Source organism: Monodelphis domestica, chromosome 5, assembly GCF_027887165.1.
Source record: "Monodelphis domestica isolate mMonDom1 chromosome 5, mMonDom1.pri, whole genome shotgun sequence".
NCBI lineage: Eukaryota > Metazoa > Chordata > Mammalia > Didelphimorphia > Didelphidae > Monodelphis > Monodelphis domestica.
Genome location: NC_077231.1, coordinates 212,723,558 through 212,740,109, shown reverse-complemented (window position 1 = coordinate 212,740,109; position 16,552 = coordinate 212,723,558). Strand labels below are relative to the sequence as shown.

General features: G+C 34.0%; 1 protein-coding gene and 1 pseudogene across 4 annotated transcripts in view; one reads left to right on the top strand and one right to left on the bottom strand.

The window, feature by feature from the left end:
• Positions 1–16,552, bottom strand: part of TRIM24 (tripartite motif containing 24) — a 135,515-nt gene that overhangs the window by 42,953 nt on the left and 76,010 nt on the right. For all 4 annotated transcript variants that reach the window (XR_008912315.1, XM_003342027.4, XM_007504389.3 and 1 more), the window contains exons 4-6: positions 13,963–14,095; positions 10,116–10,232; positions 2,230–2,344 (exon numbers count right to left, since the gene is read on the bottom strand). Coding sequence is in view for 3 of the 4 variants with exons in the window: in XM_003342027.4 (XP_003342075.1) it covers positions 2,230–2,344; positions 10,116–10,232; positions 13,963–14,095 (365 nt within the window). In the remaining variant the exon portion in view is untranslated. The remainder of the gene's footprint in view (positions 1–2,229; positions 2,345–10,115; positions 10,233–13,962; positions 14,096–16,552) is intronic.
• LOC130454276 (proteasome subunit beta type-6-like) lies at positions 6,440–7,200 on the top strand (annotated as a pseudogene).

Sequence of the window (16,552 nt, the reverse complement as noted above, 5' to 3'; positions counted from 1 at the left end):
ATATTTTCCTCCTTTTAATATATTCTCATTAAAACAAAAAACGTTAAAAGGTGCTATAATATTTTGGCAAACTCCTAGTTTAATCCTGACATAGGTCTATAACCCGGGGCAAATCATGTATGTCTCTGGGCTTCGATTTCCTGACCTGTAAAATGAGGATAATAATACTTGGACTACCTACCTTACAAAGGTGAGAAAAACATAGTTTCAATTTTCTTGGCTGCATCATTATCAATCTCTCACTCCCTTAGAATGGGTGGTCTTCAAGGTTCTGTGCTCTGACTTCTTTTCTTTATACATATGTAATTCCCTTGATGATCTCATTTTGACCCGTGGGTTTAATTATTACATCTATGTAAATAGCTCCCAAATCTTCATGTGTAGCTCTATAATTTCCCTGAATTCCAGGTTCACAGGGTTCCAAACTTTTCCTGAATCTACTACAGGTAGCTCAAATTCACTATGTTCAAAATATAATTCATTAAATTCTTTTCTTACCTAACCCTTCTTCAAACTTCTTTATTTCTATCAAGAGTGCAATCATTATTCAATTTTATAATTTGAGATTTTAATCTCAAGGTTTTTTCCTCATCCTTCAAAAGCACTTATCAAGTTCTGTTATACATATCCATCTTTTGTTCTCCATTAATATAGATATAATACTCTGGTTCAGGCCATCCTCCTGCCTGAATGATTTTAATAGCCTCCTGTTTTAGTCTTACTTCTTGTTACTCACCTGCTCAAAATTCTGTAGGAGATTCTTATTGCTTCTAAGACAAAATACAAAAGTCACAACTGGGTATAAGACCTTCCTAATTTGGTTCCTACCTGATTTTGTTGCTTACTTTCATATAAATTTTCTTTATGAGGATTTGGCTATATTGCAGCTAAACTGGAATATGAGGGTTTTTCTCAAATGTCCTGCCTCCATGCATTTCCACAGGCCAATCCCCAGCCTGGAAAGTTTACTTTGCATTCAACTCCATTTCTCATTAAGGCTGAGCACAAAAACCAAATTCTGTTTCCAGTTTAACACTTTCTCATTCCTCAATTTGTTAACTACTTTTTTTATGACAAATATTTATGTTAAATAAACATAACTAAATACTATTAGCTATCCAATTTTAGTTAGTCCTTTCTTCTGTAATTTATACATGCTTTTTGGGTTCATTAAAAGTCAAATGTAATTCCTTGCTACAATCGCTAAAACACTGGATAGCTATCAATGAACTCACATTAAGTTGTTTACCCCTAATCAAAATGAAAATTATCATAAAACTCATTAAGCATTGAGATTACACTTTGATGAGTTAAAAAGCACAGGATGATACTGTTAATACCAATGGTTCCCATACTCAACTATATATACTGCAAAAGCCTAGTTCAAATATCTGCAATTTCCAATCAATAATTCCTAATTCTCCTCTTTTTCTTTTTTCCTCTTATCCCCAATCACAGAATGGGAACAAGTAATAAGAGAACTGAGTCTTTTTATAAGCTTTAGGTAAGGACCACTGATAATAGCTGTTAAGGACCAGGTTGTAAGATGATGTTAGAGCTTAAAATCATAGTTATAGCAGTCCAAAATGCTGATTACATAATTCCACTGTCGAAGTAAAGAGCTATCTCCTAACTAGAGGGCCAAATATAATTCCCTGAATGTAATAAAATCTTAAATGTTGTGTATCATGAACAATTTTAGCTTTGTTACTTATTCCCACTAATTAACTTTCAAAGACTATGTATGAATTTTTACTTTTGAAGTGATTTATTCATTAAAATATTATTAATAGGAAAAGATGAAGGTGGCACAGGCTTTGTTCCTAATGAGAATGAAATCCAACTATTCACAAAGAAAAATAACATATTTCACTAAAAAAAAAATCAAAGAGGAGGCAAATGGACATGCAGAAATATACATTAAAAAGAACTTCACCATAACTAGAAAAATTAACATTTTTTCCAAAAGCTAATTTAAACTTCTTAAATGCTATGCTAAAGGAATATACTTTGAGGATTATATGACCTTGCACTTATGAGACACAGTTAGTCACTTTCATACTCACAAGGGTTCCCATGTAGGTAAGCTAGATGTTATTGTTTCTGTTTTCCATAAGAGAAACAGACACAGGTTAAATGATTATACAATACCATGATAGATCTGGAATTCCAATCTGAATCCAGTACTCTTTCCATTGGATAGTATTATCTCAGAAAAAGGCAACTTACCTCTAGCTGATGCAGAAGAGCTTTCCCTTTTTTGTTTATTTCTACCATCAAAGTAAATATAGCAACTTTAATATCCTGTTCCACCTGTTTTTGATTTTGGTTAACTTCAATTATTCTGGAAAAAAAAAAGGAGGTGGGGAGGGGAAAATCTAAAACTTAAAAGATTAAAAAATTATTGAAATTTATTAAATGCTTTAAATTCAGGATGTTTCCAACTTTCATTCATCTTGAAAATTTACATGCAGAGGCTAAACTATCTATGAGCATGAGCACACACACGCACATGAAATGTTTGAAAGATATAATTATTAAATTAAAACTTTGATAACAATCACATAAAATGATAGTAAAATGTTTGAGGCCGTTATTTTGGATTTCATGGCCACAAATCAAGAATTTAGCTTAAAAGTATAGGAAACCACATTGTTTTAATAAATGCAATGATTTATTAGAAAGACTGAGGAAATAGCCCTAAAAGAGCATCAATAAATCAGTCTATTTCTGCTAAAGGCAATACAATGGTATATTTGCCAGAGTGGTTTCTAGAGTGTTTTACCTCCATTATAAACTTATAGATTCCAGTTGATCATGGGCAACAGGTTTTAAGAACTGCCTTTTTTACTTCTCCAAGAAAACACATGGGCCACCAAGCATTAAAGATAGAAGACCCTCTTAGGCCTCAAACATAATGACAAACTGTTTTGCTCTAATTAGTTCTGATAAAATCCAAGAGTTTTTTCATTTGTAATAAATAACATTAGATTAAGATTTCATGATAGAGGAAACAGATGAGAAGATGGAGAGAGAGAGAGAGAGTGTGTGTGTGTGTGTGTGTGTGTGTGTGTGTATCTCATGGGCTTATAAAAGCTGAAAAGCAGGTAGAAATCCTGAGATATGGAAATGAAAGAATGCTTCACACACAAGATGAATACAAGTAGTTTTTCCTACCTCCCATTTATGAGGAAAAAGGGTAACATTTTCCGTATTCTTTAAAGAATTCAGATTATTCACTTCTGAGAGAGGGAATGGTTAACAATGGATTGAGAGCTAGGTTTGAAGGTAGGTAGACCAGGATTCAAGTTGGACATTTGTTACAACCTGAATTTGTGATCCTGGGCAATGGACTTAATATCTCATTAAATTAACTGTCCTCACCTGGAACTTCCATATACCAATGAAATCAAAGGTCCAGTTTCTATCCCTAACAAATAGGAATCTTTAGAGTAAGGCACAAAGAAGTAGAAGGAGAAGTTGATGAGTGGAATAACTGGAAGATAAAGAATGGATTGGAGAGTGAGGCAAAATGGTGAAACAAATAGGAACATAGATTGAAAGGAAATCCTCTGCATTTTTGAAGTTGAGAAAATTGACACTCAGAGACTAAGTAACCTTTTTGATGTTGCTTAAAGCAGAAGATAAGTTGGAGTGTGGTTTGGGATTTATTGTTAAGAATAAAGATTGGTTATTGGTTGGGTTTATCAAGTGCTGATGAAATATTAATGATATAAGTATTAATCATAGTGTAAGATTCAGGTATAAACACTGAAGTCTTCAAAACAAACAAAACTCAAAACTCACTCAGAGAAAACAGGGAAAACTGTGATTTTGTTTGGCACGAAGCAATCAAATGTTTTATCTGAGTTTGATGTGTAGGTGGAACTTGTACAACAGTATAAAGTTAAGAGACTCTAGGAACACCTCTCCAAATCCCAGGTTGCAGAGAAACAATTTTTTAAAAAATTTTGGTGTTTTATCTTTATTTTAATAACAAATTTCCACATGTTTTCCAAAATTATACGGATCATGTTGTAGAAAAAACGTTGCTAAAGGAAGTGAGACTGCTGGGTTTGTATCCTAAAGAGATAATAGAGAAAAATACATGTACAAAAATATTCATAGCTGCACTCTTTGTGGTAGCAAAAAACTGGAAAATGAGGGGATGCCCCTTGATTGGAGAATGGCTGAACAAATTGTGGTATATGTTGGTGATGGAATACTATTGTGCTCAAAGGAATAATAAAGTAGAGGAATTCCATGTGAACTGGAACAACCTCCAGGAATTGAGGCAAAATGAAAGGAACAGAACCAGGAAAACATTGTACACAGACAGATACATTGTGGCACAATTGATTATGATAGATTTCTCTACTAGCAGCAATGCAATGATCCAGAACAATTCTGAGGGACTTATGAGAAGGTACACTATCCACATCCAGACAAAGAACTGTGGGAGAATAAACACAGAAGAAAAACATATGATTGATCACATGGTTCAGTTCAAAGGGGATATGATAGAGATGTTGACTTTAAATGATCATTCTATTGCAAATATTACTAATTTGGAAATAGGTTTTGAACAATGATACATGTAAAACCCAGTGGAATTGCTTTTTGGCTCCTGGAGGGTGTGGGAGGAGGGAGGACAGAGGACAGGAAGGAAAGAATATGAATCATGTGACCATGGAAAAATATTCTAAATTAAATGAATAAATAAATAAGCCAACAAACAAACGAATGAATGAATAAAATAAAGGAAGCAAGAGGCTTTAATGGGGATGGGTGGATTTGGGAGATGACCTTTATAAGAAGATTGGAGTGGAAAAATATAAAGCAAAGAATGTAGGAAAGGGAAAAGAGAGCTGTATTATTCAACTAAAAACCACAACTAAGACTCAGACTGCAAGAGGGAGATTAGAAGCAGTTACCTATCCTTGAAAGAATGATGAAGTAGAAAAAGTGAGAGATCTCATACAGTAAGGATCTAGGGAAGAATCAAAGACATGATTGATAAATCCCTTCTCAGAAGTACTGAAGCAAATGTGAATTTGACAACAACAGAGAGAACTACTATCTTCTTAACATGTGAATTTAGGATATAACAAAGAATTAAGCCATAAAAACAAATAAGACTATCATGTACTTTTCTGATGATTTATGTACATACAAATATCATCGCCAGAAATAGTATTGTAAATGATTATGAAATCTAGTTAGGAAATAAGAGCATAGAGATGTAGGTTATATTATCATTCTGTTGTTCAATAAAGGTAAAGGATATTGAAGAGAAAAAGTGATGAGAAGTAAACAGATGATCATGAAGGCAATGCATTAGAAAAGAATTTGGATGTCTAGACCAAAGCTAATAATATAGGGTTAATGAATGATTCCTAACCAGGGATGATATGAATACATGTCAATGTCTTACACTCTGATAAAAAAAGCCTTTAAAAGGAAAAAGCTGGAGAATAACTGCAAACACCTATCCAAAAAAGCTAAATATGACAGAATAGCAATACAAAGGAAGAATAACATTTATTATGGAGATTTCCATTATGTTCAGAAGAGATAAAACTAAATAAAAGACTCATTGTTTCAAATACCTGTAACATGAAGTTGCATAGTTTTATCAAAAGAGGTACTGAAATAAGCCTTGAGACTGGCAATAAGATATAATATAATGAAGGGAACTTCAATTATGGAATTCTGTGCCCAAAGCAGATTATCTACCTAACTTGCCTTAATTATGATTTTATCTTTCAAAAGATGGAAGAAATTAATTAGGGGAAATTTTATTCTAGATCTTAGTGTCAGATGTGTGGCAGTTAGGTGGTACTATATTTATATTGCAGGTGGTAGTGGGGATTCAGTCAAGAAGACCCAAGTTCAAATCCAGCCTCAGACACATAGTAGCATATGACCCTGGGTTAAATCACTTATCCTTTCTTTGCTTTGGTTTTCCTCATCTATAAAATTGGGATAATAATAGCACCTATTTCTCAGGGTGGTTGGTGAGAAACAAATAAGATAAAAAATTATAAAACAATGAGCACAATGTCTGGCAAATAGTAAATGGTATATGAATATTAGCTGTTATTGTCAGGGAGGAACTGGTTGTTGATATGGAAGAGATGGGAACAGTAGGAAAAAAGTAATCACTACTCTCTAAAGTTTATGATAGAAAAGAGAAAATTTGGCATAACTGGATATGCACCCTAAATTTTGGAAAAGTGGATTTCAAAGACATCAGAGAAAAGATAATCCATGAACTAAAATTTGGCAGGGGAAAATCTACAGAAGAGTCCAATAGTAATGTGAGATGATCAAGAATTAAATCCTAAAGACACATAGAAAAAACAATTCCAATGAAAAGATGAGTGTGGTCTAAAGAGACTAATGTGGGCCAGACCAGTGCCTCCAGATTCACAGAGTAATGGCTTTGACTTGCAGAGCATGCCCATGGGCCTCTCCGGATTGGGGGAACAGGAGTGTCTCTACTGGGATGACTATGATGGCAGTGCAAGTTTTATGGGGGCATGGTCCTTGGAGCTGACTCCAGGGCAACCGATGGGTCATATATTGCCAACTGATTAATAGACAAGTTGACCCCTATCTGCTGCCCTTCTGGTTTAGCAGCTGACACCCATGCTGTAGCTGATGCAGTCACCTATCAATTAAGTTTCCACAGCATTGAACTGAATGAGCCTCCCTTGGTACAGACAGCTGCTAACCTCTTCAAGGAGATGTGTTATAATTACTGAGAAGACCTCATGGCTAGGATCCCCGTGGGACGGACGGACACACGGACACACAGACACACGGACACATGGACACACAAACACACACAATCAGTACCCATGGGAGTTATGATGGTTTGGCAGCCTTTCTCCATTGGGAGCTCAGGGAGGCTATGTTGATGCCCCCTATCGAGAGAGGATGAATGAAAAACAGTGTCTTCAATTCACTGCTAATGCTCTTGCCATGGATCAAGATGGCTCAAGTGTTGATGTTATCCGGTGGGCAGCAATTACTAAGAAGTGAGTGGAATGGAAGGTACTTATGGGGGACCAGCTTCCCCAATTCCCTAGTACCACCTATCCTTTGGACCTGAATCTGCTAACTACTACTTATTCTCTCCACATTCCCTCTTCCCCTAGCCATAAGCCATCCCCATATATACCCAAGAATCAATAAATTCTTGGTCATGGGGAGAGAGAGAGACAGAGACAGAGACAGAGACACAGAGACACTAATGTGGCCTTAAAGGGAACTTAGAAATTGCCAAGCGACTTTGAGCTTTGAAAATGAAATAAATAAAACAAATATGAATAAAAAATGAATAATAAAATGATGCAAATATATTTAATAGATTTTATGTATTGTTAATAAACAATATTTTAATGCTAGTTAATATAGTAACAAATATAAAATAAACAAATAAAAAAATAAGTATTTTAAAGGGTCTACTATGTATCAGGCACTGTTTGAGATGCTAAGGATACAAAAACAAAAATTTAATATTCCCTTAAGGAGTATACTTTCTCTCAGGAGAAGAGGGAAATAAGGCAAGCATTAAAGGAAAACCACAAGAGGACCACTATGAGAGCATTTCCTACTCTGGAAAACAGTATGAGAAGTGGTCAGATTGAACTGAGGCTGATGGAGGACAATTAGAAAACTTTTTTTTAAGCTGAAATAAGAAATGAGGCCCAAAGAAAGGACAGTACCTCAACCTATTGTCCAAGTGGAGAATAGAAAGACGGTGGAGATGCTCAATTCTTATTTTGGCTCTGAATTCTCAGGAAAGAACAATGACTTGCACTGGAAATGAAAGAACAAAGAAATGGCCAACTTGGAGGCGATACCCAAGATAAGTAATGAGAGGGCAAAAGAAGCCCTAGTTGCCCCCATGTTACTTAGAACAGATGAACTACATCTCTGAGTAATGAAAGACTGGCAGATACAACAGGTAATCATGGTCACTATCAGTAACAGCTGAAAGATTGAGAAAAATAAGAGATGTCATATGATTGGATAAGGACAAGATGGTACCTGGCAAACTATTTTCATTATTGGGGCCACAATTAAAGAAGAACATTGATAAACTGCAGTTTTCAAAAAAAGATGATGACCAAATGCTAAAAATAAATATTCTTCAGAGAAAAGCCAATAGCTGCTACCTGAAGGTACTTCATATAATATTCATATAAATTAGCTCCATTCATAATTTTCATATAATTGAGAATAATTTACATATTTTTACATTACAATAATTTACATACAAATTACATAATCAATAAAATCTCGTTAAAATAACATAACTTCAGGTGGTCCATTATATATAATTCATAATTTATTAATATAAATTTTATAAATATTATTTAGCTTCATTCATATAATTTTAAAACTAGCATTTCTTAAGCCCTTTAACTATATCATGATTTATTCAATCTCATGTTGACAAATCTATTAGTAGTGTTTTCATTCATAATTCTTTATTGTCCTACAGGGACAGGGTTAAAAATCATAGTATTGTGAATTTACTGAATTTCTGGATTTTGATGCATTAGAACTCTTCTACCTTCTGGTATAGTTTTATTTTGTTATCGTTTTCATCTTCCCATGAAAGGTGTAGAAAATTGCCTATGAGAACCAAGAATTTTGACTTAAAGAATACCATACTAATTTTTTCCAAGTTAAAGCAAAAACAAACAGGAATAACAGTTTTTAAAAAATGAATTAAATAGTTATATATCCTTCTCTAACTCTAGAAAACAAATTTTTATTATCTGGCTTCAATCTGGTTAGAGTAGATAGGAGCTAAAAGTTTCTGGGCTCTTATGAATTTTATTTTAGGGAACTGAAAAATATTGAACTGTCTAACACAGATGTGGGAGTGTAGAAAATCTTTTTAAAAAACTCCTGCAAAAAGAAATATTATAAACATATTCTCAAAGAGAAATTAAAAGAATGGATGAATAAGATGTGACCCACTCAAAATTAGAGGATTAAAAAATATGAATCTTTATAGTTAAAGTAAGGATGCTACTATTTCAAATTTCAAAAAAAAAAAATCCTTAAAAGGTGAAGTGTCTATACAACAAAAATATCTTATAAATCAATCTGATTAATAACTAAGTCAAAATAAATCAGTCAAGTATAGATTAAATTGCTTTGTAAAAAGCCTCCATACTCTGCAATTGCCCTCTTTTACCACCAGTGTTTCCAACAGTGTTCCAATGCAACTTTACTATACCTAATTTTAAATTAACTTAATAGGCTAATTATAAAAAAGTTATAAAGAACCATCTTTCAAAGGTTAGGTGATGAGCAGTGGATAAAAATAGCACGCAACCTTAAGTGAGAAAAACTGACCTGAGTTCAATTTTACCTAAAACACTATCTGTATGAACCCAGGTAACTAATTTAAGCTTTCTCGTGCCTCAGTTTCCTCATCTGTAAAATTGTTGTGGGAATTAAATAAGAATAATTGTGAAGTGCTTAGAACACTGCCTTAAACAAAGTAGCTACTATAAAAAATGTTTACTATGATTGCTATTAACATCTTTTTCTATTGAGATGAATGATTTTCAATAAATAATTTCAAGTTTAGCTTTCTGGTTTCTTAGGCTATAGGAGATGTGCAAAACCAAAATAGAATAAAAGGGAATAATATCATAGAGATAGACTAACATAAATAGAAGATGAGACTTCCCCTTCTAATCCCTGACACTGTAGCCAAACCACATAAATTATTAGTATCATCTAGTTAAATAAGAGATCTTCATAATGGTGAACCTGCTGTCATCAGTCATCAGTGTCTAACCTGCATTTGGTACTCTCAATTTAAGGGATGAAAGAACATAAACTTCAGGAGATATCACTCATGCAGAATATCTCATTTCTGGGGAATGCAACAAAACAATTTGAACAGCATGATCAAATAGGTATTACTGCAACTATGAAATTTAGACATACCTTTTAACAGTTATTTACAAAATAGTTTTAGTAAAATCATATGGCAATAAAAATTAATAAAAAGAATTACCTAAAAGTTACTACAAATTACAAGATATTTTTAATGTAATTAAGTAATAGCCTATTATTACCTGTTTTGAATCTGATTTCCAGTAAACTTTATGTATTTTGTTTTTTCCATTAGTTTAGTGATCAATGTATCTATGATCACTTTTTGATTCTGAAAAGCTTCTTCAATAAACTGATATCTGAAGAAAATAAGTAAATTAATACATTAAAAAATCTAAAAGTTCTATAATCAACACAAGTTCACATAGCTAAGACAAAAAGTGATAAAAAATTTTACAAGTAAGAAATATCAAGCAATTATTTTCTTAAAATTACTTTTCTTTTAAAAATAACTTTAAATTATTTGATAGCATGATAAATTGTTCCTTGTGAGGTTAAAATCACACAAAAGCAAATTATAAAAACTACAATGGACTCATTACAAGAATTCCATTTTAAATAGTAAAATGAAAAAGATAATTTAAGAATGTCAATGAACATAAATTCAAAATGAAATAAATTTATTAGTCTCATTTCAAGCAAGGGCTCTTTTCTTGACAAATATAGTAAAACATGATATCCTTTAGGAAGTAAAATATTATTGAAACAATGCAAGGATTCCCCAGTACACTTGTATATATTTACTTTCTCTGACATCGTTGAGTTATCCCATATTCTCCCTAATACTTGAAGTTAGCTAAAGTGAATTATCAGAATAAGCTTTAGGGAGGCTTGTATTACTAGTTTCTAAAATTTTTATGGATGCCTTGAATGGGGCATCTACTATAAGTCTTAAAACACATTTTTCAGTACTGAAGAAGTATTTAAATTGACTTATTGAGGGAAGTGTGGAAGGGGCAACTGTTGATTTTCTAAAGTACAATGGAAGAGGGAAGAGCTAATAACTAAGGGAGGAAGAGGGATAATTTAGAAAAATATAGGTTTAAAACTGTTATTACATGTAATTAGGAAAATAAAATCTTATCTAAAGAATAAAGTACAATGGAAGTAATACCCAAGTTTGGCCCTTTCAGAGCTAAATGTTTAAAATAAACCTTTTTTTTTTTAAAGCAAACAAATTTAATAGAATACTATTATGCTGTAAGGAATGACCAAAGAAAATCCTGTATGAACCTTTACAGAGTGAAGTATGCAAAACCATTTCTAAAATAATAGTCTAGTAAAGGCAAACAAAGATTTTAGAACTAGGATCAACATAATGACCAATACTATTTAAAGGACCACTTATAAAGCATGCTACCCACTTCTTGGCAGAAAAGTGATAGTCTCAAAGTGGAAAATGCAACATATATGTGGGAATTTGTTTTCCTAAACCTAGACCTAGACATATTTGTTACAAGCGGTTTGTTTTTCTTTTTCATTGTGGGAAGAAAGGCCCCTGGAGAAAACTAGGGGAAGGGCAAGGTGGGAGGAAGAAAACTATTCACTGAAAAAATATTATTTAATCAATGTGCATACACATGCATGCACACAAAAGTATCTAAATTCATTCCAGGACTACTTTAAAGCTGCATGAGAAAGCTGGAATGTGTCTACAAATACATTTTATAAATTTCAGTAAACTTATATATAAAGTATATCCTGACCATAGGTTAGGCTTCAATGCCTTTATTTTAAGGTGAGAAATCTAAGTCCCTCCCCATCATTCTACTATATGTCCCATACAGCTAATTAGGAGCAGAGTAAGTATTGAAAACCTGGGTTTAATAGAATCTCAGAACTGGAAGAAAAGTCAGAGGTACTCTATTTAGTTACACCTAGACCTGACACCAAAATCCTTAAAATCATCCCGAAGAAGAGGTCCTCTATCCTTTCCAATGAGGTGGGGTGACTCACAATCTTCCAAACAGGAAGTCCATTATCTTTTTTGGGTAGCTTTGACTGCTACAAAGTTTTCTGTATGAGAAGGCTAAATTTTCTTCTCTGTAACTTCCATCTATTGTTCTTTTTTTTGTCCTCTGAGGCTAAACAGATTAAGTCTAAACTCTCTACCAAAAAGATTTGGTATTAAAGACTGTTAATGTCCTCCAGTTAATCTCCTACCCATTCCCCACCTGCCAGGCTAATTATTCCCAAATCCTTGAATGATCTAGCCCCTTAAATTTCCTCATTATCATCTCCTGCACCCCTTGCAAGAGAATGCATTCTCTTGACACCAGCGAGACAATTAAGATTGTGTTTTACCAAACTATGGCACCCAAGACTGAATACAGTATTTCACCTGTGTTCACAATAAGACAAAGAATAATGGGATTTACTACCTTTAACATTTTGGACACCCCAATGCTCTTACAATAGCATTAAATAGCATTAGATCTTTTTGGCTACCCTGTTATGCTGCTGATTCACATTGTGTGGGCAATACACTAAAAATCACCAATCTTTTCAACAAGAAATATTGTCTAGGTTGTGCTTGGGATGAAGATTTTTATGGCCTGAAAGTAAAGAATTTCATATTCATGTCAATCATGGTAGTAACTAATTCTGCCTGCTAGAATTGTTTTGGATCCTGATTCCTTAATGATACATCATCTTTATGATTTGCAAAGTTCAAAATCATGCCATTAAGCCTTTATTAAGTCACCGAAAAAGAATATTGGTCATCAAAAGATCCGTAAAAGGCCCTTTCATTAAAGATTACCCTCCATTAACATCACTCCATTGCTGAATGTTTTACGGCAATGATGGTGAACCTTTTAGAGATGGAATGCCAGGCCCTGCTCCCCTCCCCTCTACACCCCTTGCAGATTTAGTGCCCTACCAACAACCCCCAAAGACTAAATGCCCCCACCCTAGACAGGGGGGAGAGAGGAAACATTCCCATTGGGCTTCTGGGCAGAGGGTTGAGTGATGAGCAGGGTTTGTGAAGAGGGTGAGAGGAGTTGTCCCAACGCTCTGCTCCCCTCTAGCTATGTGCCATACTATCCTCAAGACTAGCTCCTCTCTAACCCCACCATGGGAACTGTGAATTTATACAAAAGTGGTAGCCACAGTCCCTTTTATCATATTAATTACCTCTCCTGTTATAGCCTGCCCTAAAGTTATACTCTCTTCCAAATCTTCCCAATATGACAAATTCAATCTTTGGAGATGAGGAAATATAAAGTGGCAATCCTCTAACAATGAGTTTAATAACTATGCTGAAACAAATGGTTGAGCAGAAATACTGACATGCATTCTTATGTCTAAATAACATATAATTCTAATTCAGTGCCTGGTTGATCATTTATAATTTATAATTATCATTATAATCTATCAAAGACCTTTAAAAAGGAACAACTGACCCTGTATATCCATAAGGAACTAGTCAAAAAATTTGAGTGAGCATTCTTTTATGATTTTTTTCAAGGCATAAACAAATCTACCATTATTATTTTACTCTGAGGGGAGAAGACATAATCTTAGTTCAGGTCTTCATGATAATAGCCTCTAATTAGACTCAGCTTCTACTCTTGAAAAAGATCTAGAATATAACAATACGTAGCAGATGCTTTAAATGCTTAATGAACTGGAGTGACGGCAAATTAGACAGAGATTTGCTGTCCAACTAGTATAAACAAAACACATTACATCAAGCTTTCACTGTGTGTAGTTATACTTTGGCGACATGATTTAACCCATGAAAATGAGATATTTCAGAACAAAATACTAAATTTCTAGGAATGTTCTAATGTATATAAATTAAAATACAATGGAACCTGGAAATACAATTATATTCTTATAAAGAACAGAATAATTAAATTAAAAAGAAGATTTCAAAATATTCAAGATGATAGCAAACTAAGGAAGCATACCCACTCAATGGCTATTTTTCAGAGACCACTTTAGCAAGAAGAATAGTTAAAAGTCTTTAAAAGAGTTTGTTACAATTACTAGCTCTACTGCAATTGCACATTACTTTGTTGGTACCTATGTTCTTTATGTTCTAATAACTGGCAATCTCGGCATGTTAGTTTGTCACAGGTCTCGCAATAGAGTTTCAATTGCTCCTTTTTATGATAAGGGCAAAATACAGGTCGCTGACTGGTTACACCAACAGCTTCTGTAGAGGCAAAATGAGTTAAAATTAGTAAAAAGTGAAGAAGGAGAAAAGGCTTATTGAATAGCTATAACACTAGTTAAAATTTCAACTGCAATAAGACATTTTTTAAAATCTTCAACCACTTTATTCACATTCCAATGAAAACTCAAAATCAGAGATTAAGATATTATTATGAAAACAAATACCCACAATTCAGAGAAAGATGGGAAAATCTTTGTAAACTGATGCAAAATGAAATAAGCACCAATTGGAGAGCAATAAATGATCTTACAAAAAAGTATAAATGAAAATTATTCTAAAAGACAGCTGAATCTTTTTAATTTTAATTACCAATCTGTATTCCAGAGAATCATTCATTAAACAAATCTTCTCTCCTCTTGGTAGAGGAGTGTGGAACTTCAGTTAGGGAAGTCCTATAGGAGTCAATGCTTCAAAGTAGCATATAAGATGATGATTTTGCATTAACTATTCTTTTGTAACAAAAAAGGGTCCAATGGAAGCAGGGGTGGAATATTAGGAAATATTGGTGGTACAAAAACAAACGACACAACTAAAACTTAAAAATAAAATAACATGATAGAAATATCTCAATTCATAACCTGAAGAACTTCCTGCCTCATTTACTAACTGGGTAAGTATCTTAACTTCCTCTTCTCCTCAGTTTCCTTATTTGAAAAATAAAGAGTCTGAATATAGTCTAAAGTCTCATATTGATCTACCATTTAGGATATTATGATAGGAACCACAAAAACACTAATGATAATGAGTCAAAAAGGTTATTTTTATCATTGCTTACATTACTGCCACATTGCAAACATCCCTTTTATAGATGAATGGCTCATTGTTTTTTTTTTAATTGTAAATTACTTCTGCTGAATTTTTTTTACAAGAATTTGGTCTCCAGTAATATAAATCAATTGTGCAATGAGCTAAATAGAAGTTCTAATATAATACACCAAATTTCCATATTTTTAAACTAGGTATTATCATAACTAACATAGAATCTGGGGGAGTAGGGATATATCGATATATGATCTCAAACACCTCAGGTTGGGGACATGAAAAAGGAGATTAAATGTTAAATGACCTGCCCAAAGTCATATTTTTGTGCCAGTAATGGTCATGCTATTATTACTCCAGACTGTTTTTCACCAGAAGAAATCAAATTAATGTGGCTTCTTTGCTTTTATATAATCTTGGTGAAAGAAATATAAGTGTATGATTCTCAAACGAAAACTTTAAAACTTTTAAATTTCAAGGAATTTTGTTGACTGTTTATATAAGACTACTGGTGTAATAGAGGTTTAAAAAGGGGAGAGATTTATAATAAGGGAAGGAAAGTGATAAAGGGAATGGAGTCTTCCCCCTCTAAAGCAGAGTGAGGAGGTGATGTTGATAAGTAAGGGAGACAAAGGACAATGGGTTTGTCTTTCTCCCTCAGCACTGACATGGGAGGGGGAAGGAGGGAGGGGAAGGGGAGGGCTCACTATGGTTGCCTTCAACTCTTAACTGCTGGGTTCTATGAAGGATCTTGTTGATAAGCCTCTTCTCTTCCTCATTGTCAGGTTTCCCTCTAGTAAGAGTTTGAGTAAGTTCCTGAGTCTCAACTAAAATTTATTTTGAGGGAAACAGAAAAGGAACAGGGCAGATGGAAGGTAAGGAATTGAGGTTCAATTCAGGCAGATCAGGTTTTGGTTCACCTGACCCGTTGGGATCAGAGTAAAGAGATTCTGGTTCTTGGCTTCACAGAGAGTGTCCCAAAATCTAAATTGAAGTTCAAGGAGGTAGATGGAAATTTTTCATTTTGGACAGTTTATGTTTCAAAATCCTATCCAACTGGCTTGTCTTCTTGTGAGGAACTAGGATCAGAAATCACAGGGAAAGAGATCACTGGATCAGGAATTGACCTGAGTCAATCTCTCTGGTGAGTGTTTCCAGATAGAAGTCAATTTTTCAACTCCTGGATCAGCTCACTCTCCATCTCTCTCCAAAGTTCTGTGTTCTTTTTGCCCATCCTCCACTGCTATAGTATCCTTGTAGCCCTTCCAAGTTCCATTTCTTTCCAAGGTTTCAAAATTACATTCACTTACTGGACGTGTGTGTGTGTGTGTGTGTGTGTGTGTGTGTGTGTGTGTGTGTGTGTGTGTGTTGAAGAAAGACAAAAGGCCCCTGGTTCAAGGGCAATAAACCACTCAGCTGCTTAAGAAAGTTAGACCAACACTTTTACTGTACCTAGCTCTGCCCTGAATTGGGTTAGAATGCTTGTGTTTAGTCTTAACCCATAGATAAGAAATCCAGATAGAGGGGGGAGGAGGATCTCCTCAGAGGAGGACGTCAGGAACTAATAACTTTTAGTATTACAACACTTAGGCAATTTGCTCCTAGGGCATTTTGTTTTCCTCATGAGGAAAAGAAATAAACTGCTTTTCTTTAATTCTCAGTTTTGGACTCTAGATA